Here is a 27,154-nt window from a genome sequence, read left to right as displayed (position 1 = left end):
ATTGAAAGAAAATCCTCGTGTTGAAACAGCCGAATTGCAGCTGACGGAGCCTGATATGGCAAAACGGCCGCGTTCTACAACCGAGCAAAGATGGGCGGGCCAGCACTGAAGGCCCAAATTATGAAGTTAGAAACTGGAACAGCGAATGAGCTCTCGGACTTGTCGATAGGTTTACTTGCTCTCGGATGTTGTTTTCAATGTACCATCAGCTTCTCACATGCATGATGGTTATTTTCAATTTGCTTTCGTCACGTTCGGCCGTTTTACCAACCATCGATGTTGGCTTTCCCATGAGTTGGAACGAGCACCAATTTGCGTAACATTGCGAGCAACATGTAGTTGCATCTGCTATATTAGATATCACAGAACTTTGAATCGGAACGCGGGCTATGAGAGGGTAGTGAATGGATATACCTGAAAGCCACGGTGGATCTTCAAAGAAAGATTGAGATGGAATTGGTACGCGAGACATGTTGAGCACGAACTTAGTTTCAACGTCATTGAGAGCGAAATGGCATACCTCGGAGTAACGCACGCACGCACGCACGCACGCACGTCCCAGCAGATGGAACAAAAGAAAAATGAAGTATTTAAGTCCTGACGTTAGCTCATTGTCTGACCACACCGAAAATGTTTGTGTAAGGATTGGCCTCAGTCATCATATCAGTCTCTATGTTTTCATCAATTGGGGTCCCCAGCACCCTATGACAAGGTACGCCATTAGAGTGCCATAGCCGCCATGTTAGAGACATTACAGGTCGCAAGCGACCCAGATCATCATCGGCCATTTAGGACATGGGGGTTGGGGGGCAAAGGGAGGGGGGAACGAAGAGAGAAACTCACATGAGGTATATCGGTTGCTTTTTACCGTTGCTCCACTGGTGCTTGTTGAAACTTCGGCGTCCAGCTTCATGTTATCTGTTGCATGCTTCATAATTGAAGGCAGGCGTGTCCGACGTTGTGACAAGATAAGAGGGAGGAACCATGAAGTCCCTGCGGACCGGGCTCAGGCAGTGGCCTACGGGAGGCCTAGCCCGGCATTGAGAGTTGCCAGGCAATGGAAACTCATCAAACGACGAGTTGAGATTGACCTCAGACTCAGGGTTCGAAGCTGACCAACTCTGCATAGGGAACAGTGTTGTAATGGAGATTTCCCCGAATACGAAGAAGGTACATGCCACGCTTGAGGGCTGACGCGGTGAGAACTGTGCCGGAAACCGAGGGGCAGCTTCTTTTTCTTGCTGCCATTATTTCAACAGGCCATGATGACATCTTCTGTCGTTGATAGCCGATCATTGGAGAGGCTAAGATCTCATATCGACACAATAGTCTGAGTCGTTGATATTATCCCACTGTGAGCTGGACACAAGTGTTTCTGTGCCTCAGCCTATCTAGATATTCATTGAATTGATTTGACGATTTCTTAAGGCTTGTTAATGGTAAAATCTTATGCTCAAAGCTTTAAACTCGTGACTAGAATCCCATGAGCGATCGAGTCGATCACTTTCGTAAGGCCACGCGGGAGACTAATTGGCCCACGATTGTGATACAGCCATTGTCTTTGCTTCCAATCTATAAACAAACAACAACGCTAGTAGGTGAGGCTAGGAAGTATGTCGGCCCAATACCAACGTGTCTTGGGCCAAAATATCAAACGAATGCATTGCTACAGTTGGTCCAAATTTGATCTAGAAGAGCAAATAGGGTGACGCTAAACCCAGGGAGATGCGATAGCCGTCAAAGAAGATTTCCATAAAGATATGGTGTATCGCTGGGCCACGAGTCCTGAATACGAGGCTACGATATCTATTGGGCAGGTTTAGCAGTACTTGCCATGGTTCGTTTCTAACTGTCAATAAAATCAGAATAGCGATCAGCTACGTAAAACTGGAAATTATAGTGAAAGCACACAACGCCTGGAACCCTGCTTTCAGTCCGTGAGAGGTATCCTCTTGAAGCAGCCAAGACTTCCTCCATTCCATATTCAGAATCAAGCAATGCCTCGACATCTGAGACATCGCCATCCCAGTCTTCCACGATCTGCTCCTTGAGGTCGCTGTATCGAAGTCCGTCTTCGCTCCCGCCCACCAGCTTGATAGACGCGAGGCCCAGATCACGGCGAAGTCCCGGAGGGCTTTTCCCTATACTCGCCATCCCCGCGTCGAAAGATGCAACGATGTTTCTTGGTAGTCGATCTGCTATAGATATAGCCTCCTCCAGAGAAATGGCTTTGCTAACGTGCTCAAGACGTAGCAGGGCAAGTGTAATGTTTCCATTTGCCTGTTTGATCAAGTTCGCAACGAGATTGTTTGCCGCGTTTTTGTGCGCCGAATTGATTAGCTCGTGGCCCAGAGGCGATGAGGGTGGCAAGGTAGACACACCACCGTGGCTCCCGAAACCGAGGTCACCGTGGTCCTGCTCAAGATGATACTCTATGAATCTCTGCAAAGAGTAATTGCCAATATCTAGGTGAACCCTTTGGCGGGGTTGGATAAGATTGGCCTTTGTATGCTCACTATGCACGTCTGCGTTAGGGTAATGCCGCTGTATGAATTTCTCTGGATACTTACGGTTTTAGACAGCGGTGGCCAGCCAACTTACACTCGTCGCAGATAAAGTAGAGTGATTCTTTCCCTGCGCACTCACTGCATTCCCACCAGAGATCCAGGTGCTTGTGGCCCGGGTTGACGTCGCAGATACCAGAGCGCGTATCGCATCGGAATTGCACCCTGGACGTGGTCAAGATCTTCAGACCCTGCGTCATGAGAGCATCCAGCTCATCCTCAAGGCTTTTGTACTCCTCAATATCTATCCATGCCAGGTCTAAATCATCAAGAATAAGGAAAGCTTGATCAAAAGATTTGATCTGTGAGGCAATTGTTTGACGTAAATCACCAATGCTTACATCAACTTGTGGCAATACTTCTACTTCAGCATTGGATCTTCTGTAATCATAGTTCTGCCCACGAGGAATAGAATTAAGCGACGACCACAGTTGCTGCCGGATCTCAACAAGAAGAAGGTTGAGGAAGGGGGGTCTCTTGCCCGGAGCCTCATTGAGTGGTTGGAGAAATATAGACACCACAGCTGTATTGGTAGCTTTAGTGGATCTTTTTAAATCCTTCACCACTTGTGATGAAAATGTTGTCTAAAAAGGGTCAGTAGGGATATAGTTTGGGTATCTAAACCGACGCTTAGAAACCGGCGTACCTTGCCTGATCCTGGACCCCCATAACACCTCAGTTGGAACTTGAGCTCGTCCAGTTTCCAGAGCCGATAGGCATCGGATTCGAGCCAACGAGTAAACACCTTTTCGTAAACATGAAAATTCGGGGGCGGAGTGGTAATTCTGCATGTCATCCTGGGGTTTCAGAGGTCGTCCAGGCTCAGATCGGCTGAAGCCTTAACGGCGTCTCAAAATTTCTGGAAATGTCGAAAACTCAACCTGAAAGTGGACACAGCTCTCCGTCCTCGCCAGCATGGAAATAGCGGTTTTTAGTTAAGAAAACTCGTGATTCTCTATTTGCTGTAGAGCTTATATGCAAGCAGCTGACCATTTCACGCTGGCATGGTCGTGAGATTTGTGGCCCCCAACGAAAAATGGGTCCCACGCGCTGCCGTAAATCAAGCCAATAGGCTGCTTTTACGCTGCGCCAAGCTGTGCAAACCGGGATCTTGATCCCCCCTCTTTGGGCAGCATTTCCCGATCCAAACTCTCGAGATTTAGAAATGGTCAGGGGGGCGGCCAAGTGGGAGATTGCGTGAGGCTGGGGGATCACACTTACAGGAGGGCGTTGCACTGACGCACCAAGGGCCTCGCGGAACAAACAGATTCAGCCTCAATTTAAGGTCCAACGCCTAAGCAATGTTTAGACCATACACAAGCTGTGCTTCTGTCTTAAGGAACGACTTCAAGACTTAAGTTTAGCATATAAAATTTCATTGTGCCAGTTAGAGTCCCTGCAATCTCTGCTTATCTTGCACACACTGTGCCTTCAGCAAATGCTTCTTGGATACATAGTTATTATTTGGCTCTGTTTAACCAAGTAGTGAGGCTCCTCACTCTCTGGGTCTTACTCGTGCCACAATTGGCCAGTATCATTCTGCAGCAGTTCGACGGCTGAGGCGAAGCACTGCATTACCTGGGTCGCGGCCCAGGGCTTTGGGTAAGCCCCAATCTCCCCCCTGCATCGCTGCGGCGCGGTGCAATGGAGAAGCCATTTGTAGTCTAGGCAGCGGCCACGGATGGATCCCCTGCACCTATTTTTAATCGTTGACCATTTTCCTATGGCTGCACGTGGGAAGAGACCATAATTGCGTGCAGGGCCAGTGACCGGCTCGTCAGCACTAGTGATTCATACCTAATGCAGGCATAGAGACCCCTAACTATGCAGGTATCGTATACCGGGCAAGCCAGGGTACGGTGTAGCTGGATAAGAAGCGGCCGCTTCCACGAGCGCGCTGGTTGTATTTGAGGCTCTTGATGTAGGCCTGTCTTGCAAACGCGAAAAGTCGATCAAGCAATCGCCGCAGGAATGTTGTTCGATTTGCTGGCCGCGGTCAAAGCCTTGGGGCATCTCATGTCCCTTGGCGTGCTCGACAACCCAACGAGCCTCACGCAGTCATCCGTGTCCGGAAACTCAGTAAAGAGCACGGTCAACGTCCAAGACTCAGCCGTTTGCGGTGATATAATGAACGAGGCGAATGTCAATGGTAATAATATATCCCGCATGGTTGACTGTGGATGTCGTACTGACATCGACGTGCAATATAGGTACATCCCTATTCTGGGCCAGCGATGTCTATGCTTGCCTGCGCAATGTTCCCTTCAGTATAGCACCCGCTTTGCGATTTTTAGACTACTTCAACACAACCATACAGTTTCAAAGTACGCTGGCATTTCTCAAGAACCCGCCGCAAGGGTATCAGCAGCCACCTGTAAACGTCGACGAAACGCTACAGCGCATCAAGACGAACGTTAAGGCAGGATACTACATGAACCAGTATGACTTTGAAGCAGATGTGCAAAGGCTCGTGTTTGCAATGCACGATGCTCATGTGCACGTGCGGTCCGGTATCCTCTCGCCCTTCTCTTTTGGAAGTCAATGGGCAATATCCTCAGTGTCAGTCGATGGCAAGAAGACCCCCAGCATCTACTTGACTGGTAAGTCCGAGCGGCCTCAGATTCCATACTTAAGCTAGAAGCCGACTGACCTTTACCCATATTAGATGATATCTTGCAAGCACAAGAAGATAACTGGAGGTGGACACCCTCGGCGATCACAAAGATCAACGGCGAGGACGTTATTGACTATCTCACAAAGTTTGCCTCTGCGAACTCGCTGGGAAGACTGGAGGGCCACGCCGAATGGAACGACCTGATGAGCCATCCTGCTCAGGATGTCCTTGGTCGGGATAATATTTGGACTGGCGATGCCACATTCTATCCCGGAGACCAGCTCAACTTTAGCTTTGAGAACAAGTCGGACACGCTCCAGAGTTGGTGGGTGTCATTTTATGACTACGGTCAAGACACTGGCCCGATAGCGAATGGTGGGGACTTCTACAACTTCTTTGTTCTCGGCATCTACCCGGCAACCAATGAGTCCGAATCATTCCGGGCAGCGGATAGCTCTGTGGCTAGACGATGGAAGCCAACGGCCAGACGCGATGAGGAGACCACCAACATCGATGAGACGTCGGAGGAGGAGGTAGTCGACCCCAGCTGGAACTCAATCAGTTTCGGCGCTTATCCAGAAAAACCCGACATTTACCAGCCTGATCTCCTGGTGAATGGCAGTGGTGTCGTGACTGGCTATTTTCTGCCCGACATATCCACCGGTGTACTAAGTCTCCCAACTTTCAAGCAGTATGGCGACGAACTGTATGCATTCTCGGAAACTGTCCAGAAGTTCATCGACGGCGCGGTGAAGAAGAAGATCGATCACGTCGTGATTGACCTCCAGCAGAACTCTGGAGGAGACGTCGTGCTGGCTTTCGACACGTTTTCCCGGTTCTTCCCAGAGAAGGGACCGTTTGCCGGGAGCCGGCGGCGAGGTCATGAGATGGGCCGTGTGCTGGGGAATGCCACGACGACGTGGTGGTCTAGACTGGATCCGAATAGCGACAATGACGAAGACGTAGATGACTGGTGGGAGGGCCTAGCAGATGAATGGATCATCACGCCGCGCCTAAAGGCCGAAACCCGGAGAAACTTCCAGGATTGGGAGGATTATGCTGGCCCCAAAAAGTATCTTGGTGACGATTTCACAGTCTTGGTAAGTTTCCTTGCAGCTGTGACCATGGAGGATATACCGGGGCTGGACTAACTGTTGGCTGGCAGGAGGAGTATAACCTCTCTGATGAGAACTTCACCTATCAAGCGATGGACATGTCACCGTATGGTTATGCCGACAACCCTAGCAACACGACACAGAAGTGGGATCCGAAAGACATCGTACTTGTAAGTCCCCAATAATTGTCATGGTGCAGCCAAACTCTGACTCCATAACCTGCTAGCTCACCGACGGCCTGTGCTCCTCAACATGCTCAATGTTCGTCGAGTTCATGACTCGAATGGGCGTCCGCACTATCGTCATGGGCGGCCGCCCTGATACAGGCCCCAGTAAGTACAGCCGCACAGTCAATACTTGCCTTGTATTTTCAGAAGCCCCATCGCTAACGTTGCATCTTCTCAGTGCAAGCAGCTAGTGGTACCCGGGGTGCAAGAGCCTACACCGCCAGCAGCCTAGACAACGATCTGGCTTGGGCGGGTCACGTAGACACGACGGCGAACCGCACGTTCCCGGCCATACCCATAAATGGACAGTACCGAGACTCAGGCATGTGGGCCAAGTATGTCGGGATCAATCTCCGCGACCAGATCCGCGAGGACGAGATGGAAGACGACGATGCGGTCCCGCTGCAGTTCAAGTACGAAGCGGCCGACTGTCGTCTCTATTATACGATGCACAACATATACAACATGACTCGCCAGTGGCGAGACGTCGCAGCAGCGGCGTGGGATGACACCTCGCTCTGTGTGAAGGGCTCGACAGGGTATTCGACCACTGGGCAGAACAAACCCAAGAACAAGCCGCCCGCCACATCGGCTGAAGCGGACTACCACAGTGTCCTCGGGGATGGCTACACATCCCCCGCTGATGCTGAGGTGCTGTCTAGCCTAGAGTTTGCCGCTGGCAACCTGCTGGACGACTTCCCCCCCTCGACCGAGCTCCAGGAATGTTACCAGGTCAAGGGCGATCCGGACTGGCACTGTAAGGACAGCCGAAAGGTCTGCCTGAAGGTCAATGTACGGTGCCCATCGACGAGGAAGAAGAAGAGCACGGCCAAGACGCCCATCAGGGTGTGCGTGCAGCAGTGCAGGCTTAGTGAAACGGATTCCTCATGTGCAGACTACGACGACGTGTACGGCATGACCTGCGCCGCCTACACCCAGGTGGAACAGAAGGCCAGCGCGGAGCTGATGGGCCAAGACGACACAGTACGCGAGACGAAGAAGTTCAAGGCCAAGGTGCTCAAGTGGCAGAACGTCTGCAAGCCGAAGTATGGAACGAAAGAGATCAGTCAGTGCCCAGCGTGAGGGCTCCGGAATAGATGACAAGCGTTAGAGTAATCAAATTAATGAACAAGAATAAAGAACAAAGAAATATCTTCAAGTTCCGCACGCATTAAACACTAGTAAATTAAACTGCAGTATTTGCGGGTCTATGTCTATTAAAAGCCCTATTTGAGCTTGCCATCAATCATGGCCTGCTGGATCCAAGCGCAGCGCTCGTTCTTCATGTCGTCCGTCGTAACAACGAGGCCCGAATCGGTGAAGGAGAGCACCTTGCCTTCAGTGCCGTATGTAGGGAAAAATGGGAGTGAGTCGGTGTTCGGGTTGCCAGCCTTGGCAAACTGCACAATGTAGTCCTGGAGCTCGTAGGCCAGAGTGGCGTTGATGGGGAAGCCGTTGTTGAGCGAGCTGGTGTCACCGTTGAAGAAGACGTAGGCGACGTCGTTGGCGTGGTAGCCGGGCGGGTAGGCAAAGATGTAGTTGTGGGACTCGTTGTCGTAGGCCTTGGCCAGGTAGTTGGTCGAGCAGGCAAAGTACAAGTCGGTGTTCATCTGGACAGCACGCCCGTACTGGCTGTACCAGGGGTAGGTACCATCGAAGACGGCAGGGTACAGCTCTTCCAACATGTAGTTCTTAGTCTCGTCCGAGGCCGACTTAATGGCGTTAGTCAGGTAGTTTCTGACGTCCTCGTCTGTTGCAATGCTTGACGACACGAAGGGAACGGATTCGTTGGAGGTGTGGCTGGGCATGACCTAGACAATTCATGAGCTTTTTCTCAAGGTGATAGCGTGGGATGTTGCTTACATTTACAGAGGCGTCAAAGCCGTTCTGAGCAAGACGAACCTGTGGTAGCTCAGGAACATAGTCGCCATCGACAGTAGGGCCATAGTTGAAGCGGCCGTTTCCTGCCTGGACGACAACAGCTTGGTTGATGGACTTGAGAGTCTCTGTGACCTGGTCGCCAAGAGCATCGAACACAGACGTCAGGCTCGCGAAATCGAAGGTGTCCGATGTGGAACCAGCAAGAACGCTCGACACTTGGCTAGCAACCGCGGTTGACTCCTGAATGATGGCATTAATCTTGCTGGCAGCCTCGCTCAACGTCAGTTCGAAAGCCGCGGCATGGTCGATGCTGAACTCGAAAGCGGGCGACTGGGGAATGGCATTGTGGAACAGAGCGGGCTGCTGGCTGCTGGTGATGTGGTGGAGGATGCTGGCAGCGCCGGCGCTCTCACCCATGACGGTGACCTTGTTCGGGTTACCACCGAACTTGGAGATGTAAGTCTGAACCCATTGCATTGCCATTCTCTGATCCAAAAGACCTATTGATATGTTAGTTTTACAGATACAATGCAAGCCGATTATAGATGCTCATACCGAGATTGGGGGTGGCACCAGGGCCAGCCAACCAACCGAAAAGACCCAGTCGGTAGTTGATGGTGATAACAATCGCACCGCTGTCACCGCCGAGCTTTGAACGTGCAACGAGACCAGCTGGGTCGCCAGACGAAGTCTTGGATCCGTAGGTGAAACCTCCCCCGTGAATCCAGATGAGAACCGGCGCTTTTATAGTGTTAGTACCACGAATGCTCGCGCAGTCTATTGATGAGTCACTAACCTTCAGCGGTACGTCCACTGTCAAAGACCTCCGCAGGCACGTAGACGTCCAAGAGGAGGCAGCTCTCAGTCTGACCTTGCTGTGCGTACAGAACGGCAGCCATTGTAGTCGTGTCAAGTCCGTATGCCGCCGCCTGAAGCTCTATGATCCATTCGGGGTAGGCCTGGATACACATGACCCCGGTTGTCGACCCATCATTGACCTCTGAGCTGGAGCCCGTAGGCGCAAGAGGCTTCTGGAAGCGCAATTTGCCTACGGGCTGCTGAGCATATGGCACATTGCTGAAAGTGTAGTAGTTTCCAGTCTCCTGTTGGATGTGTCAGACCTTCTGTGGCATAGCAAGGCAAATATAGATGTATTACATACGTTAACGGTTCCCTGGTGGATTTCGTAGCCAAGATCCACAGTCGGCGTTGCGCGTGCACTCGAGGAGGTGCTCGAAGAGCTTACTGATACCGACGAGCTGGAAAGGACGCTCGAGCTTGTGCTGATGATCGACGCTGACGAGGTCGTGCCAGATGCCACCGACGAGGTGGTGTAGCTGGCAGTGGCCGCCGAGTAGGACACCGACGCCGATGCGGACGCCGACGCCGAACCAGACGACGAACTAACGGGCTTGCAGGGCTTTGCAAGCACCGAGCAAGCGAGCGACGAGAAGAGAATGGCGATCTTCATCTTGACTTCCTTATGGGACGAGCCGAGACGTTACACCAGAATGAACCAACAAACGAGCGGATTGGGTCAGACCGTGGAACTTTTATTAGAACACCATCGTAGGCCCATGGCTCTGGGACGGCGGCCCATGGCCGCTATGTATGCTGTCTCGGGGCCCTCCTCGTGATTCGTGACACCCAATTTTGCTCCAGAGGTGGTAATTTCGGGGCCGCGCTTCTCATCAGCGACCGGGAGAGGCGGGCTCCACAGGCTGGAAACCAACAAATATCCCGACCCTGGCTTCTATCCGCATCTGGACATAGCCCGTCGACCGCGCTCCCCTGATTTGTCTGCCCTGACGCAGGCCTGCAGAGCCTGGCAATCCGAGGAGCAACCGGTGCCCCTCCCCTTGCAACGGGAGGCCGACATGGCTGATGACCGCCTACGGAGACGAGATCCAGTTGGGGAATAGGCGCGGGTGAGGCTAAGGCTCACGCGGCTAGCACGTGGTGGCCTGCGTCCAGCGCTGTGGGGTCCCGGGTTCTAGGCTGTGCGCTATTTGGCCAGGCGTTGTTTATTAGGGGTCTTTGGAGTCCCGGCGGCCAGACCATTGGGAAGGCAAGAGGATTCCTTTGCGGGTTACCAAGACCTCGAATCATGGCGCCAGCAAGGAAAAACCACAGCTTTATCAAGTGGCGGATTCCTGACCATAGGAGGAGCCGCGTCATTGACCAGGCAGTCAGGGTCCAGCTCAGTATCGTGAGTCGTGAATTTGGTGGACTCGCCTGCCCGAATATGATGTTTCAAATATGCGAATTAGGATCTGAGCTCATTTAAGTATATTGACCTCAGGATCGCCTGGGGATCACTCTTGATTCTCCCTCTGGTTTGTTTCGATTGCTGCCTTCAGGCCTGGGAACTCAGATACTGTAAGTTAGTGAGTTGCGACACGAATGTCTGGATTCTAGAATACGATGGCGACGAGAGTGACACTATTGGCATCGTGCATACTGTTCTAGAAACCTACCCTGAGCTGGTCCACGACACTTTTCCTGAGTAAGGTAGGGAGATTCCGCCTGTGATCCACGTCGCTAGTTTTTTCGATAGCCTTTCTAGGCACCATGTCAACCGCCTTCCACTTTTATTGTTAGCGTCGCATTATTCGCGATGTTTGCTAAACGAGAGCAAGCATGATTAATAACGATGGAGCAGGATGGCCTCCTCAGGTATTACTGGCTCCTACGGAAATCGCTGCCATTCCGTCGGCGGAACGTTGAAAACAAGAGTCACGCTACGGACGTTCCTGTGAACGGTATTCGGCTCAATTGACGTAAGGGGACTGTACTGTTTCGCGACGCCGACTTCCCGATGTTAGCTTACGCTTGTGGCTGCTATGGCGTTTCTAAGTTTATTTTTCATACAATGCAGCAACTGAATAAAAGGGAGTCAACCTGGTACTTATATCAAGCCACTGTCAGCTTAGCAAGCTGTGCCGTCGATTTGCGGTTGTCGCCAATGTGATTTGAGGGAACGGTCAACGGTTGCCAAGGTATCCTGGTTGGCGCGAGTCAATATCGCGGGATAGGCAGAATTTGGCACCGGGCCCTAACTAGCAAACGGAACGTCCCTGCTAGGGAGTTCAGTTTCAGGGCAGAGATTGTGTTATGCGCAAGTGCCAAACGGTCAACTCCTACAAGGGCACCCTTGGCAACTTGTCCGCGTGGGATTGGAATATCTTTGTTTCTATACTGTTGGGCATGCTATGATCAACGTGGCGGGCGGCTCCCTTTGGGGTCTACTGCACCGGCACCTACATTATCCCCCACGATAACCTTCTTGTCTTCATCTGCGCTAAACAACGTTTCCTGGGCTAGTCGTTGTTATCAGCAAAGCGTTTCGTAGTTTCGGGTGCTATGGGTACTTACCGCTCCAGAGCTCAGAGTAGAGGCCACCACGGTCAATGAGCTCTTGATGCGTTCCCATCTCGGCAACACTGCCTCCCTTCAAGACAATGATCAAGTCTGCATCATAGATAGTCCGCAAGCGATGGGCCACGAACACGCTCGTCCTGGCCTTTTCCTTCAAGATGCTGTTGATATTTTGCATGAGGGCCTGTTCGGTATGTGTGTCCAGCGCACTGGTCGCCTCGTCGAAGAACAGCAGCGGCGGGTCCTTCAACAGCAGCCGGGAGACAGCAAGTCGCTGTTTTTCACCACCACTGATCATCATGCCTCGTTCACCCACCTTTGTGTCATAGCCTTCGGGCCAGCTTGCGATGATGTCGTGGATCCGGGCTCGTTGTGCAGCAGATATGACCTCGGACTCTGATGCCGCCATGTTTCCATACTTGATGTTGTGCCCGACAGTATCGTTGAAAAGTGGAGTATCCTGGGGAACAACACCAATGGACCTCCGCAAAGAGTCCAATGTAACATCTTTGATTTCTTGATCATCAATCAGGATTCGTCCACTGTCCACATCGTAGGACCGGAAAAGAAGCCTCAAGAGTGTCGACTTGCCGCACCCGCTCGGCCCAACGATAGCAACCTTTTTCCCAGCAGGGATAGTGAGACTCAGATTTTGAAGAATCGGCCGGTCCTTGTTGTAACCGAAAGAGACATTGTCGAAGCGGATCTGGCCGCCGTGAACCAACTGAAGTGGCTTGGCGTTAGGCGCCTCCTTGATGGAGACATTGACTTTTTGAAGATTGAAAAGCGTCTCCATGTCCAGTAGTGACTGACGCAGCTCACGATATACGGAGCCGAGAAAGTTGAGAGGCACCGATAGTTGGAAGACGAGCTGGTTAACCATAACTAGGTCACCAACTGTCAAGGAACCTGCCGCAACCCCATTCGCAGCGAGATACATCATGGCGGTCAGAGCACTAGAGAAAATGATATTCTGCCCGCTGTTGAGGAACGCCAAAGAGGTTGCGACCTTGATCGAGCTCTTTTCGTAGTTCAGCAGAGCCTTGTCGTACCGGGACACCTCAAATTTTTCGTTGTTAAAGTATTTGACAGCCTCGTAGTTGATCAAAGAGTCAACTGCGATGGTCGATGCCTTGTTGTCGGCTGCATTGGCTTGTCTTCGAAACTTGGTTCTCCATGCAGTTGTCCATATGGTAAACGCGGTATAGGCAGACATAGTGAGGACAGTGATGGCAGCAAATTTGGCGCCGTACTGCCAGGTCAGGATTCCGCAGACCATGCCAATCTCCAAGGCTGTGGGCAGGATGTGGAAGACCATGCTTGTCAACAAGAAGCTGATACCCTTCGTACCGCGGTCAATGGCTCGCGTAAGGCCCCCGGTCTGCTTCGTGAGATGAAAGTTGAGATCTAGCCGCAGCAAGTGGTCAAACACGTTGCCCGCGACCTTTCTGATGGCCTTTTGGGCGACGCTCGCAAAAACGGCGTTTCGAAGTTCTTGGAAGACGGTGGCTCCTATCCTTGTAGCACCGTAGGCCAAGATCATGCTGCCAGCGATCATGGCTGCGTTGCCGCCCATGGCTCCCACGTCTACGTTCATCGAGTCCACAATGCTCTTAAAGTAGAATGGGACTTGTACATTGAGCACTTTGGCGCCAACTAAGAGCGTGACAGCCAGGCCTACTCGAAGCTTCGTTGACATGCTGTCCTTGGGCCATAGGTAATGGGCCATCTCTTTCATTATAGCCCAGTCCGCCTTCCTCTGCTCTTGCGTAGACTTTTCCACCGTAGCTAGAGGGTCTTTCGAGGCCGTGGCAGCCTTCTTCGCCGGGGCCGGGGCTGCTTTGGGTACGCCTTTCGGGGGTTCGGCCGGGCTCTGGCTGTTTGAGCCATAATGGCCGAAGAGCAGGCTCTGCGAAGTCGCAAACACCCTCGAGGGTGGTTTAGAGCCAGTAATGAACGATGGTCCATTCCGGGCTTGGAACAGTCCAACGCATGCCGGGCGACCGACAGGAGCCCTCGTGAGACTCCTCGTAATCATTGCATTCATCCCTCACAGACAAGTCATCGTGGACTGCCGACGTCGATGCGGCACCTTCGGCGGGGTTCGGTGAGGCGGGGGGCTGTACAGGAACCGGGTACTCTTGCTTGGTTGTAACTTATATATCGTTTCGACGTTTCGCAATTGACGGTGGAAGCTCCTTGGGGGGGTGGCGAGCTCACAAAGCGCCGTTATTAGGCCTCAAAGGGACACGACAATTTCGGGGACCTTGATGTCAGTTGAGCTCCAGATTGCACAATCGCGGAATTGACCTGTGCCTGCGCGCGCGACACCGGACAAACCACCTGCAGCTGTGGGGGAGCTGGGGCGGGAGCTGATGCTGGCAAGCTGGAGCTGTGGACAGCCCTGACCAACCGACGTCACGACGCTAACCTGGAACAGCTCGGGCCCAACTGAGACCCCCAGCCCATTTCTCTCCAACGCTTCCGGGGTTGCTTCCAGGCGTGCCACCATCGCGATCAGCGCGCAAGGCTTCTTCCAGGCCGCGTTCAAGCGGGTGCTGGACTTATATTCCCCTCCCGATGCTGGACCAAAGGACGATGGATCTCATCTACTTGGTGGGTATTCGTAGCCAACTAATCAGCGAGCAATATCAATACGCGCCATTCACTTACTTGCACAGAGCCAGCCTCCAAGCCGTCATGCATTGAGACTGAAGAACTTTGTGTGAACCTCTCTCTATATAGTTACATACTTGTTTTGGTTCTCAAGATTACACATATACACTCTTTGCTAGCAGAGATTGACACGCACGGCAGAGCTCCTACTGGGCGCAGCCTCTCTACGTTGAACTCGACAATCTCAGGCGGAGTACTTCGTTAATGTACGAAATACCCTCTGCTCTCTAAATGCGCCAAGTAGAGCCGTGCTTCCGTTAAGAGTCGTAACACCGAGATCTTTTCGGACATCTTGTGAACGAGTCGCGCGCGGACCGAGTGGGCGGCCGACGGTCGGAGTTACCGGAGTGGCTTGCGGGCAATAGTTTCCCCCACATCTCGGTTCGGGTCGATATAGAGCGTCGTGGCCATGTGCTGTTTGTAGCACAAGGTTCCAATAATTCTTCTTTATTTCTAGATCGATTGCGTTTCGGTTTATTGAAGGTGGCCTCGTACATAGACGTCAAAATGGTACCATCTTTACGGAATATTGTCGTCGTGGGGGGTTCGTACGTTGGCCTGGTTAGCGGAACCTTTACCCCTGAAGTACAAGGCACGCCAAAGCTAACACTTCGTGCAGGCTACCACGAAGGAGCTCGCCAGTATCCTGCCGGCTACCCATCGTGTAAGTTCACTGCCTTCCGTCTCCATGGGAAGTTCGTAATGGTATCGTATCGCTGACCGAGAATATGCAAGATCCTCTTGATTGAACCGCATAGCCATTTCCATCACTTATTCGCGTTCGTAAGTAGTTACTCCTACTATCAACAAGAAAGTCCAGAGGCTTTTGTTGAATATGCTAGAATCTCGCAAATTAGAGGCTTTTCCCTTGCTGATAGATCAATAGCCTCGATTTGCGGTATTGCCGTCGTATGAGCACAAGGCTTTCATCCCTTACACAGCTGCATTCGCTCCGGCACCGCCTTCCGCACAACATGCCGTGGTTCAAGCAAAGGTTGAATCCCTACAGCCAGGCCGCGTAATCTTGGACCGGGAATGGCAAGGCTCAAAGGAAATCCCTTATGAGTATCTGGTGGTCGCAACCGGTACCAAGCTCCAGGCACCGGGCACCATGGCAGATAACGATAAGTCCCTCTCAATCAAGTATTTCCAAGATTACCAGAAGCGCGTCCAGGACGCCAGGTCAATCGTGATTGTTGGTGGAGGGGCTGTCGGCGTCCAAATGGCTACGGACCTGAAAGAGCTCTACCGTGGGAAAGAAGTCACCTTGGTTCACTCCAGAAATCAGCTTATGCCGCTATATCATGAAGCTCTTGACAAACTAATCAAGGACAGATGCGAAGAGCTAGGTGTCAAGTAAGTTTCGACGCTCCACCAATGCCTACCATTTTGCTGACAACGTTGCACAGGCTGGTCCTGGGTTCGCGCGTGGTAATGCCACCCGGCGGTTTTCGCCCAGACGCGAAGTCTGTAGAGTTACAAAACGGCGTCGTTCTGTCAGCGGACCTGGTAATACCTGCCGTGGGCCAAGTTCCGAACACCCAGTTTCTGTCCGGTCTGGCACCATCATCTGAAGACTCTCTGATCAACCCAGCCAACCGCTTCATCCGGGTCAAGCCCACGCTGCAATTTTCTGACCCGAAGTACCCGAACCTCTTTGCGGTTGGAGATGTCGCAGATAGTGGAGCCCATAAAGCCGCCCGCCCGGGAGCAGCACAAGCTCAGGTCCTCGCACGAAATCTTGTGGCCATGATCGGGGGCAAAGAGCCGAGTGAGAGTATAGTAGTTAGCCCTCCCGCTATTCACCTCACCCTCGGTTTGGTAGGTTCATGCGCTCGAGTTGGAGGTGTGATCGTAACTCATGATTCGATAGACAAAAAACGTTATATTCCGAAATCCCAATACAGCCGAGGGAGAGACTGAGCCGACTATCAAGCCTAAAGACGAGTAAGTGGTACCATGATTCTTTCGAAGTTTGATGAGGTACTAAACGGTTCTAGTGGAAGGGCTGATATGGGCATCGACGGCGTGTGGGCGAGACGCGGCGTGGAAGTCAGGAGTCCACAGGAGTACCATTTATAACACAATCGCAGCTGGTTAATATTGAGTTTAAGACACTAGAGAAACAGCTCGAGTTGGTCTAAGAAAGTTCCCAAGAATACCTGGTTTGATCAAGTCCATACTACCGGTTTGAAGTACGGTCGCTATGCATGTGATTATACCAAACTGTTTGGCATACAGAACACCTGGTAACACGAGAGCCGACCTCATTTCACCATCAGGCCAAATGCCACCCATCACAAATTCATCAGCTACTGATCATAATAGGTCGAATCGTCCATCTTCCTTAATAACGCTTTGTGTCTCTTTCTCTCTGCGATGCCATCCTCCAAGGATCGTGGATTATCAGGACAGGCCTCCACATTGTCCCACTGTTTTGCCCCATAGTCCAGCAGGACTGCGCACCGGTCTTCTATCATCCTACAGCAACAATTCGGGACTATTCATCTGGTTTCTGAGGTGCGTATTCACCTGATAACCAAGTGCATATTCCATGACTGTTGAGGAAGGCGGAGGGTATCTAACGTATACATCTGGTGGACAATGGCGACTAAAGGGATGTCCCAGATCCGTATACCACCCCAAAACTTGCGACTCGGCCACCAACGGCCACCAATTCCATTATGCGAAATGTGAATGCATCTTCATCATCTCTCAATGATTGAATGTCACCGTCCGGGGCTTATTGGCTTGGTTGATTCCACCCAAGATCGAGCCACTCGAGCTCGGCGCCTGTAAATGACCCGGCACTACGCCACCAGTTGAAGGGTAGCTAAGTACAGTGCAGTCAACATGTACAGGATGGTTTGCGGTTGCAAATGGGTAATTGAGCTATTTGCACATGCCGCAAAAGTAGACAAAGCGACTTCGTTCATGCTGTGGGACGCCTCTTTGAACAGTGATGCCAAAATACCAGGACAGAATGGTATGGAGGTAATCTAGCCTGCGGCCGGGCTCAAAGTCAGAACTGAAACGGCATTTGTGATCACATACAATATGAGTCAACTGCCATATAGGACTTCTATCTGTATTCCAGAGAGGGCAAGATGAGAGAGTTGAAATTATCTTCTTCTAAACATGCTAGGCCATATCCTCAAGTAACTAGATCTAGTGTGCTTTTTTCTTTAAGACCACGTTGAAATGCTGACGCATCTCGGATCTCCTATCCTCCACGAATTGCTGCGTTGACCCGGTGCCAAGATGGCGCAGGATTCTTGAGCTGCATGATGTCAACCTGTCAAGAGCTGCAAAAGAAACCGATCTGAGGGCTCCAGATGTAATTTAGCGCATCAGAAATTCACCCCAACTAGTATAGCCCCTATACCGTGACGTCTTCTGTGTCAACCTTGTGTGTAAAATACTGACGCCGTTGATGTTGCTTCTGGTGCTCCGGAAACAGGGTGGAGTAGAACTCCGTCCATCCGCCCATACGCACACGGAGCAGGTTGTACTTCTCGGGATCCTCGCTTGCTGCTGCATACGTCCCTGGATCAGCACAAGTAAGCGTGATGAGATTGCCTCCAACATTGCCGGCCGCAAAAGCCTGGATGAACGCTTCCAGTTCCTCCAGGGGGAAATCCTCTGGGATGTTCATATCCACCGGCGCCGCGTCGGAAAGCCCAATTTCGATGTCTTCCGATTTCCAACTTTTCATTGCTTGGTATATGTTGCGGAAGGCGGGATTTGGGGGCAAATCCTGTGCGCCTGGCGCCGGAGAGAGGTCGGAGGCGATGGGTGTGCCATTCCGGCGACCGTCGGCTGATGCGCCGCAGTCAACCCCATCGCCAACATAACCCTCAAAAGTGCCGATGCCGGGCGTGACTGTGAACTCGAAGTCAGGCCCGTGTTTCTGCTTGATTACGTCGAGCTGGGCAGTAAGTGCCGGGTGTGGATCACACAGAACGTCTCGTCCGAGCCTAACAATATGCTTCATGACCCAGTCCCCAATGTCCTTGAGATCGATATCGTCGCTGCCGCTTCCCCACTTCGGGAGCTGGAGCACTTGGTCACGAAGCTCACGATAGTGTTCTCCACGTTCGGCGGCCTCGACAGGCCCGAGTAACTGGTTTTGATAAGGCTCAATCATGTTGTACCCCCAATCATTGATCAAACAGAGGAGTAGTTCCTCGAGGGTCGTGGACGCTGTGCGACTATCATACACAAGCTTCCAGATAGAGTATAGCGAGTCGATTGTGTTTGATACGCCCACGAACAGCGGTGCAATGATGTGGAATCGCGCACCGCCGTTGGTGTGATCGAGACCTTTCTCGATGCAGCCGTCAATCAATGTTGAAAGTAAAGGACTGGGGCAGATGTTGGCTAAGTTGCCGTAGTTATTCAACATTAAGTTATAACATTGCACGGTAAGCCATTCGAGTTGCTCCAGGAAAACATCTTTGAGCTCTTCGAATGTGCTCAGGGTGCTTGCTTCGGGCGAACGAAAGGTTTGTTTGAGGCCGCTGAGCTGTTCCGGGCCAGCTGCCCCATAGGCCGTTCCTCGGTTGATTGTTTGTTCAACAGCACGCAATGGCGATACGTTATTGAAGGTGAACTCAGAGGCTCCAGCAAACATAGGTTCGTAGCATCCATCGGCAGCATAATTGCGAGACCATGCTTCACTGACCGTATCGATAGTAGCACCCGATTTATGAAGACCTTCACACAGCTTGTCATCATTATATAAGATTGGTTGGGCCCCTCCTGATAGGATCGTTTTGGCGGCTTCCTCGAGTATATCTCTCCTGGAGTCTTTATGTACGCGGAGTGAAAGTGTGGGTGCATTTACCGGAATGCGGCGAGCTGCCTTCAGGAACAACATGGTAACTGGGTTCGAGGCATCTTGGGGAGCCCCATTCTCAGCCTTATATCCTCCAACCGTGATCTGCTGGCACCACTGATTGATGCCGCCACCCTGCGGAAAATTACCTCCAGTGCCGTTGACGGAGGTCGTTCCGTAGGTTACATGATCATAGATGAATGCACGATCGACAAAGGCATTCTCGCCAATCTTGAGGTATAAGCAATCGATAATCTCTTGGGCGGCGGCCAGCTCCGATGCGGTCGGTTCAGCCTTGTCTTTGTTCAAGAATGGCCAAAGGATTTGGTCGAGACGACCAAATGGTGTGAGCTCACCGACCAGGTGCAAACAACAGTGGAAGGAGAAGATGAGTTGAACTGCATCGTGAAATGTCTCTGGGGCCTGGTCAACAAGCTTGCGAAGGCGTTGCGCCACCTTCTCCATATTTGCCTTGTTTGGACAACCAGCTTGATCGCGGGCAGCGAGCGCGATTCTAGACCAATTTCTCAGATAGTCTTGGACGCCCCTAAGTGACGTAATTGCAGAGTCGAAGAAATCAGCAGATTTCGGACTTCGATGCTTGCGCTCCTTCAGATCATTGATCATTGAACGCAATCCATGCCGGACCAAGTGCTGATAATCTGGCACTACATGTCCCATGGCCGAAAACTCATTGAGTGAACATTTCAGCCACGCTTTGATGGTTTCGTCCTTGTCTAGATACGGGACTACTTCTTTGCCTCTGCCGAAGGTGAAGTCAGGGATTTGCCCGACGATCAGTTCGTTCCCATATATTCTCAGAAGCCCATTGTCTTTGGCAATCTTCGAGTCTGGGTCTGAAAGGAGGTTCGACAGCGTGATGAAGTTGGCCACTGACTTTCGAACTGGGACAGAGGTGTCCTCCAAGGATGTCCGCTCAGAAGAATCTTCCATGATTCTTCTCTTGGATACATCTTCTAGGAGTTTAGAGAGATGAGGCAAACGATCCATGTGAACACGATGCACCCACCCGTCATGCCAGTGATTGAAAGATCTTGCCATTAAGCTGAGAACACGAAGTGTTGGCGGGTCACCTCCCTTGTAGAGTTGCTGGCCCATTTGGTGAAGGTAATCCTGCGTATTGTAGAAGAGATATCGATTCTTGGGATTGCGAACTTTCCAATGAGGGTCTTCGTATATATCGCTTGCTCCATGCACAGAGGCAACGCCCAGGTCGCTTGCTGAGGGAACGTACCAATAACCACCGCTGACACCTGAGACGAGCTGCATCAGTCGATCAGATGGGATATGCTTTGTCTCTCCGAGGAGGTTTTTGAGAATATTCTCGAATCGTTGTTGCTCGTTGCAGAAAGCAACAAACATTAGCCCTTCCTCACGTCCTGATGATTTCTCTGCAGTTCCGAAGGGAAGAGCCTGGCGAAGCAGCTTACGCTGATCTCCGTTCGCATCACGTACATTAGCACGGTGGATGTGCCCATGTGCAGCATGTTGCGAAAGGATGGATCCGTTCTTCTTGCGACCAACAATCTCATTTTGGCTGTCAGATGAATATGAGAGAATGCTCGGCCAGTCAAATATAAACTTCTGTGTGAAACCAAAGCAAGAGCCTAGTTCCTTTCCACCAAGGAAGATGTCTTCACTCAGGCTCACGGGGTCGTTCGGGTTCGTGATACTGTCCAAGTACCGTCCGCCTACAATGCGACCATCTTGTCGCTTCCCTGCGATGATTGTCTCGATGCCATTCTCCTTCGCGAGAAGCTCTAGACGTGCCTTTGTATCTTTCAAAAGTTCTTTCGCGGTTTCATGGTCGGGCGTCTTCAAGTAAAAGAACACATCCCCATGCGTGTTCCGGAATTTGGTGGGATTGCCATCAAGCACCTTGGTCGAAATCCGAATTTCTCTTCCCGTCCATTTACTCCATAACTTGGGGTAGAATGCAACGATTAGGCCGCATTGGGGTTTTCGCTTCTCAACCACAGCATCTAGGTCCTTCACAATGGACCGGAGCTCAGCTTCGGTCTCTTTGGTATGGTCTTTGAGATGAATGGTCAGGATCTGTCCGAAAATGGCACGCATCAACAGGCCCCGCTGGGCGCCTTTCACTGCTTCGTCCATGTTGAGTTGCTCTCTTTTCGCTGAAATTGATTTGCACGAAACAAGGCTCAGGGAAGAGTCGTCTCCAACAATCTGCTTTATGTTGTACAGAAGCGGTGTGGCTCAAGCCGGGCTCAGCATTTTGACTAAGCATGAGAGCAATTGGCTCGAGAATTTAAGACCAATTCATGCGCAATGCCTGTTTTGAACTCATCAATGGAGATGTGTAGTATACGAGGCGCATACGACTATTTCAAAAGCTGGGCAAATAGGATTGTGGAAAGACGGAAATTCGAGCCTGGACCGCTCCAGTGGCGCGCATTCCACTGACGAGGCTGGCGTATGTCTGCAAAAAGCCTCCATTATTGGCTCTGGAGAGCGGGGTTTAGGGTTTTGAACTCAAAAGGCTCCCAATACTATGCAAGAGACTGCATAAGTATACGGTTAGACGGTGTTTTGTGGAGCTGAACTCGGTGGCTTGCGCAGCTGACTCCTTGAGTCCACGGCAACATTTCTACTCGTCAGGTCTCAAAAATAATTTCTGACTATTGAGCCGGTGAGGAAAGGCTTGCTCCCACGGTTTCTTTAGGTGAAAGCTGTTTTCCGCCTGACGAGTACAGTATATTGCTTATTTAAATAGCCCAAAAAACGGGAAATAATGACTGTCTACTTTCCATCCTCTCTTCACACAAATTGATTGAGCAAAACTTGCCATACTCTCTCATCATGGATAACTTTGCGACTCCGCCAACAAACCCGCCTTACGGTGGATCGAGCTTCCACCGCCGCGTGGGAAAGGCACCGGCGCCGTCGAAGCCGACTAACTCATGGGGTTATCCAGTTCCTGGCGTGCAGTCTCCGACAGCAGCTATGGTTATGACAAAAGACTATTTCATTGAGTAAGTTGATTCTAGGCATGAAGAGCAGCCGGGATACTTGATTGATTGGCTATAGTGACAGCAAGTGGAGTCAAATTCTGAATGACGGTGAATACGACTATATCGTCGTGGGATCTGGCTGCACTGCCCTAGCTTTCATCCAACAAGCGCTAGAAGAAAATCCTCACAAGCGCATTCTTTGCCTTGAGAGAGGAGGTTCGTGATCATTCCTCTGGACGTGGTCCAAACAATGCTGAGTAATTGCAGATTTCTGGCTTCCTTCACATTTCCAAAACCTCCCTCTCCCGTTCAAGACCGTACTTGGGGGGCCATCTGAAACGTTCCCATGGACACTGTCCAAGAAGACGTTCAATGATCCGCAACTACGATACTGCCATGGATCTTGCCCCTTTTTCGGCGGGCGATCAACATTCTGGTCGGCTTGGTCTCCACAACCCAGGGTTGAGGATATGAGAGGCTTCCCAAGCACAATGATCGCTTCCACCAAGGAGCCCATATTCTGGCCGGAGGCAAAGAGGCTTCTTCACGTCACTGGCGCTAACCAAATTGGCGATCCAGTATACACCGGCCTTCAAAAAGAAATCGACCAACGACTCAAAGATCGTTTACAACACATCAAGACTGCCGAGTACAGTGAGCCTGCACAGTTGGCAGTTGGCCTAGGTACCCCTACCTCAACCCTCCGTTTCAACAAGTTCTCCACACCAGCTCCATTGTTAAAGATCTACGAGGAGCAAAAGTCCAATAACGCAGCGACACTCGACATTCTACTGAACTGTGTTGTCAAGAAGCTCGGCCCTGTTGATGAGGATGGGCATACGCACTCAATTGAAACAACTCGTGGCACTATCACGTGGCAAGGTGATAACACGAAAGTGATTCTCTGCGCAGGGGTGAGTATTTGAAGCTGACCGTTGTCTACTATCTGAGCTGATTCATTTCCTCAGGCGTTTCCCACTGCCACTATACTACTCAACAGCTTCCCAAAATGCCACGAAACTGTTGGCAAGCGTGTCGCCGGCCATTTCTTGACCCACATTGTTGCACGTGCACCGCTGTCTGCATTTTCTTGGGATCCTGTGAACGATCCCCGAAAGCTGGAAATTGCTGCTCATTATCTCGCTGGAAAGGATACGACCAGCCAGCAGCAGTATCACGTCCAGATCACAGCTATTCAAAGCCCATTTCCGAAGGATGATGCAGAAGATGCGGCTCGCGAATGTCCAGATTATGCGGCGGCCGCTACGTATGAGCAACTAGAACACTCGACGGAGCATGTAGTGTTTGTGTGTGCCACGCTTGGTGAATTTTCTGAACACAACCCAGAAAATTGGTTCAAGCACGATCCCGAAAATTCAGATATCACCACAAACATGAAGCTACAGTACACGCTTACCAAGTCCGACCAGGCACTATGGAACACTATGGACCAAGCAACCTACGAAACCATCGAGCAGATGGCAACGCCGAACGGGTCTAACTCGCCCTCGGATGGCCTTGAGTACTGGCATATTGACGAAAACAACAAGGGGTCGTGGAAGCCGGCTCATCCGAAGCAATCAGAGATTCGCGTACCGGGCATTGTCCATGAAACGAGCACCGCATTCATGGGTCCAGCCTCGGAGGGTGGATCGGTTGATACCAATTACAATGTCCACAATATTTCAAATGTTTTTGTCACAGGTGGTGCGCTTTTTCCGACCGCAGGCAGCTGGAACCCGACAATGACAATGTGCGGGTTTGCACAGGACTTGGCGCGGAAGCTGGATGGCACAAATCGCTGAGTCGGGACACCGTATTGAAGCGGATGCCATGTGGTTAATGCGGTACGGAGGTGGCCAGGAACGACAGAAACTGTAAGCAGCACAGATAAGTTAGCCCGCGAATGCGATCGCCGTTCGAGATTTTGCAGAGCACGTTCTTCGGTAAGCCACAACAAAGAAGAGAGGGATCAACAGGGGGGCGTTCAACGCCAAAGCCGTCAATTGGCCAGGCAAGCCACCGCGATAATGCATAACGATGTGAGGTCTTGTCGATCAATTACAGCCTACAGGTGGCCAAGCGTATCAAGCGAAAACCTAGCGGCTGCTAAGCCTTTTTTGTTGAATGAGGTCCATTCCTTAAAAAACTGTGATTCGCAAGAAGATTCGTTGCCAAGTTGCAGTTACTTGCGAAGGAGAGAAAACTTGATGCTATGAAGGATTGGGTCAAATTCCTATGGTTATGTCATTCCGGCGGCACGGTGAACAAATACTTTCCCCTTGGCGTGGGGGCTGAATAATAGGTCCCAGATCTTCCCCGATCCCTCCCGCGGCCAGCGGGGCGCCAAGCTGACAGACACCCTGTGCTTTGTACAGCAATCTTCAACGACTGCATATATGGAGTCTAAAGCGGGCACTAGGAATCTTTCCCGGCGCATCCGTCCTGTACCTGGCTACTTAAGTATGTACCTGATTAGGCCTGTCACTTGCGCCAAGTCGTTCGCAGGCAGCATCGGCACCTCATTGTTGGCTGCCACCAGAACACCGAGGCAGGCGAGCAGAAAGGATAAGGTAAAATCCCCACGGGTTTGAGATATCCGAGCGTATCTGTTGCCCAAGACATTCCGCCCGGGCAGGTCGGCATCTCACGCATTCAAGTTGAGCAGCCATATGGCTAGTTTGTCGCTGCTGGGAAACGCTGGTAAAGAGAGTTTCTCAGTACAACCGCCCTGAATCTTGCATCTGGCTTTGATGTCCGGGTTCACAGAAGATTATCTCTATGCAGGACTAATCATTAAAGGTCCACTTCGGTGTCTCGCTTGTTCATGGCGTTTGGCTTGGCTGAGTGCTGATCAATCCGCCTTGCGCAAAATGTTACGAGATTGTTGAAGTAGCCACCCTGACGAACTTTATTGCCGCCTTTTCTTACCGGATGTGCACACCGCGTCGTAACAGGACACGGTTGTGGGTCTTGCTATCGTGCCTCGCCTGCCAAGCTTCCAAGCTTCCAAGCTGGTTGTTGTTGCTCTTAACTCAAGGCATCCATGACGCCCAATCCCCAAGGACGCTTTTGTTTGGTCATTACTCACTTGGAAATGGATACTTCTCTCAGATCTGTCCTTTCACCTACTTCAACATCACGATCTTGTCAAGTGAAGGGAATTGTATCAAAATATAATATCAATACTAAGCTACTTCCTCTCAAAGGTTGAATTAGTCTATTGCGTTACATCAAAGGAAACAAACAGAAAGGTTCGGTCAATGAACGTCCACCCAATTTCTAACCAGACGCGCCAAGGAAACAAGAATGCACCAGGGCTTTTTTGTCTTAATCAGTTTGAGGCTCGCCATGGAAACGAATGCGTCTGAGCAAGCGCTTTTTATCCTTGATAGCAGTTCTCATGTGCAAGAACCTCGCATTATCCATGAGGAGCATAACATTCTCCTTGAAGACATCGTCAGGGAGCCTCTGTCCTTGAGTCTTAGGATCGTTCAAAAGTCGCTTCAGTTCCGCAACAGCAGCATTTGCCGCTGGGTTGTCCTTGGTAGGTGGGTCAGGAAGAATATCAGCGCGGAAACGCAGCAGAAAATGGCCTGTTTTGGGATCGACATCCAGCAGTCGGCCGCGATTTGAAGCCTGACCTTTGTAGAACTCCTCTGGAACTTGTATGTCGAACTCGGTGCGTAGAAGGGCGTCTATGGCCTGAGGACTCAACATCGATACGAGAGACTCAGCTGGCAACACTCTGAATATGCCTCCACCTTGCTTATCGGGATGGACGACATGTAGGCCAAAGAAACGCTGCGGATGAGCCTCGTACGAACCGTCGGTGTGCCACGCAAACTCGCCGACTCCATGAGAACGGCTATGTGCTTTCCCAGTAGCCGACTTCAAACTAGAAATTCCTTCGGGCTTGTAGGTGATGTCCCACTTCCTTAGTGTCAGCAACATCTTTACATACTTATTTTTTTTAGTGTGGAAAAATGGTGATCACTCACAAGCGCGCCTTGTGTTCCCGAATGCGTGTCAGGAGTGAACCCCATCTCCTGAATCAGCTCAAGCATGAAGTGACTCTTGGGGTCATCAAATTTAAGCTCAACAGAAACAACCCCGTATTCCTTCAGGGCATGAGCGAAAGCCTTCTTCAGATAAAGGCCCATCTCTCTGGAGGGAGCCACGAACCGAGAACCAGCAGGAAAATTGAAATATTCGTCCTGACTCTTGGTTCGAACGTCTTGATGAACCACGGGGTCGAAGGTCGTTCGGGAGGAAATCGGCGGACTTCCCATGGTACCATGTTCAGCATTTGCTTGGCTTGGGGAAGTGTGACTAATATATCGGCTAACTCGGTGTAGGAAAGGACGTTGCAGGCGTGGCATGTGCTTAGGCCTCGCAAGCATTGAGATGGGTCGCAAAGAAGCCATGTTTGTCTTCCTCAATAGGGTTTTATACTTTGGAAGAATTTGACGATACGTTATGACGACGATAATCTGACTTGTTCTTCGACTTGTTCTTTTTCAGCGATAGCAGAGCCATTCTAGCGTCCTTTTATAGTCGTACTGGCTAGTACTTGGATATCAACCGGTAAAGCGTTCCCAGTCACGCAGTACCAGCTTATCTCTTGGCTTCGGATTCTTCGAAGCAGAGATGCAGCCAAGACGATGATATAGTGTGGACCACCTGAAATCCTGAAGCCTTCGCTTGAATCGGATCCTCTTCCGGAACCTATCATCAGCAAGATTAATAGGCGACTTGTGATACAGGGGACTCTTCGGCCGACAGTATCTCGCCAAGCTTCCTCTCAGCAGGATTTTGTACCAGCAATGCCGAATATCGGCTTTGAAGCATCTTCTCTGGTGCCACTTT

The 27,154-nt window shown here is 51.2% G+C and overlaps 8 protein-coding genes across 8 annotated transcripts; 3 read left to right on the top strand and 5 right to left on the bottom strand.

Annotated features, from left to right (window-relative positions):
- Nucleotides 1-1,845: 1,845 nt before the first annotated feature.
- JN550_000630 (uncharacterized protein) lies at nt 1,846-3,360 on the bottom strand (the record flags this gene model as incomplete). Its single annotated transcript, XM_049318032.1, has 3 exons — nt 1,846-2,515; nt 2,571-3,148; nt 3,211-3,360. 3 exons carry the CDS (start codon nt 3,358-3,360, stop codon nt 1,846-1,848), a joined length of 1,398 nt encoding a protein of 465 aa, XP_049177919.1.
- Nucleotides 3,361-4,535: 1,175 nt separating this feature from the next.
- JN550_000629 (uncharacterized protein) lies at nt 4,536-7,603 on the top strand (the record flags this gene model as incomplete). Its single annotated transcript, XM_049318021.1, has 6 exons — nt 4,536-4,713; nt 4,775-5,164; nt 5,230-6,278; nt 6,344-6,463; nt 6,520-6,625; nt 6,699-7,603. 6 exons carry the CDS (start codon nt 4,536-4,538, stop codon nt 7,601-7,603), a joined length of 2,748 nt encoding a protein of 915 aa, XP_049177918.1.
- A 143-nt stretch (nt 7,604-7,746) lies between these two features.
- Nucleotides 7,747-9,872, bottom strand: JN550_000628 (uncharacterized protein; the record flags this gene model as incomplete). Its single annotated transcript, XM_049318010.1, has 5 exons — nt 7,747-8,331; nt 8,384-8,901; nt 8,957-9,142; nt 9,198-9,504; nt 9,564-9,872. The coding sequence occupies 5 exons, from the start codon at nt 9,870-9,872 to the stop codon at nt 7,747-7,749; spliced, it is 1,905 nt and encodes a 634-aa protein (XP_049177917.1).
- A 1,745-nt stretch (nt 9,873-11,617) lies between these two features.
- On the bottom strand, nt 11,618-13,817 carry JN550_000627 (uncharacterized protein; the record flags this gene model as incomplete). Its single annotated transcript, XM_049317999.1, has 2 exons — nt 11,618-11,721; nt 11,777-13,817. The coding sequence occupies 2 exons, from the start codon at nt 13,815-13,817 to the stop codon at nt 11,618-11,620; spliced, it is 2,145 nt and encodes a 714-aa protein (XP_049177916.1).
- Nucleotides 13,818-14,962: 1,145 nt separating this feature from the next.
- Nucleotides 14,963-16,537, top strand: JN550_000626 (uncharacterized protein; the record flags this gene model as incomplete). The annotated part of the gene is made up of 7 exons (XM_049317988.1): nt 14,963-15,016; nt 15,075-15,119; nt 15,191-15,238; nt 15,342-15,811; nt 15,865-16,276; nt 16,329-16,402; nt 16,456-16,537. 7 exons carry the CDS (start codon nt 14,963-14,965, stop codon nt 16,535-16,537), a joined length of 1,185 nt encoding a protein of 394 aa, XP_049177915.1.
- A 1,297-nt stretch (nt 16,538-17,834) lies between these two features.
- JN550_000625 (uncharacterized protein) lies at nt 17,835-21,428 on the bottom strand (the record flags this gene model as incomplete). The annotated part of the gene is made up of 1 exon (XM_049317976.1): nt 17,835-21,428. The coding sequence occupies one exon, from the start codon at nt 21,426-21,428 to the stop codon at nt 17,835-17,837; it is 3,594 nt and encodes a 1,197-aa protein (XP_049177914.1).
- Nucleotides 21,429-22,133: 705 nt separating this feature from the next.
- JN550_000624 (uncharacterized protein) lies at nt 22,134-24,090 on the top strand (the record flags this gene model as incomplete). The annotated part of the gene is made up of 4 exons (XM_049317965.1): nt 22,134-22,306; nt 22,362-22,501; nt 22,553-23,199; nt 23,254-24,090. 4 exons carry the CDS (start codon nt 22,134-22,136, stop codon nt 24,088-24,090), a joined length of 1,797 nt encoding a protein of 598 aa, XP_049177913.1.
- Nucleotides 24,091-25,615: 1,525 nt separating this feature from the next.
- On the bottom strand, nt 25,616-26,577 carry JN550_000623 (uncharacterized protein; the record flags this gene model as incomplete). Its single annotated transcript, XM_049317954.1, has 2 exons — nt 25,616-26,218; nt 26,287-26,577. 2 exons carry the CDS (start codon nt 26,575-26,577, stop codon nt 25,616-25,618), a joined length of 894 nt encoding a protein of 297 aa, XP_049177912.1.
- Nucleotides 26,578-27,154: the final 577 nt, after the last annotated feature.

Source organism: Neoarthrinium moseri (genome assembly GCF_022829205.1).
Source record: "Neoarthrinium moseri strain CBS 164.80 chromosome Unknown scaffold1_Wmoseri_CBS_16480, whole genome shotgun sequence".
In the NCBI taxonomy this organism is placed as follows: Eukaryota; Fungi; Ascomycota; class Sordariomycetes; order Amphisphaeriales; family Apiosporaceae; genus Neoarthrinium; species Neoarthrinium moseri.
The sequence above is the reverse complement of the archived record's forward strand: the minus strand, read 5'-3'. Positions and strand labels throughout refer to the sequence as shown.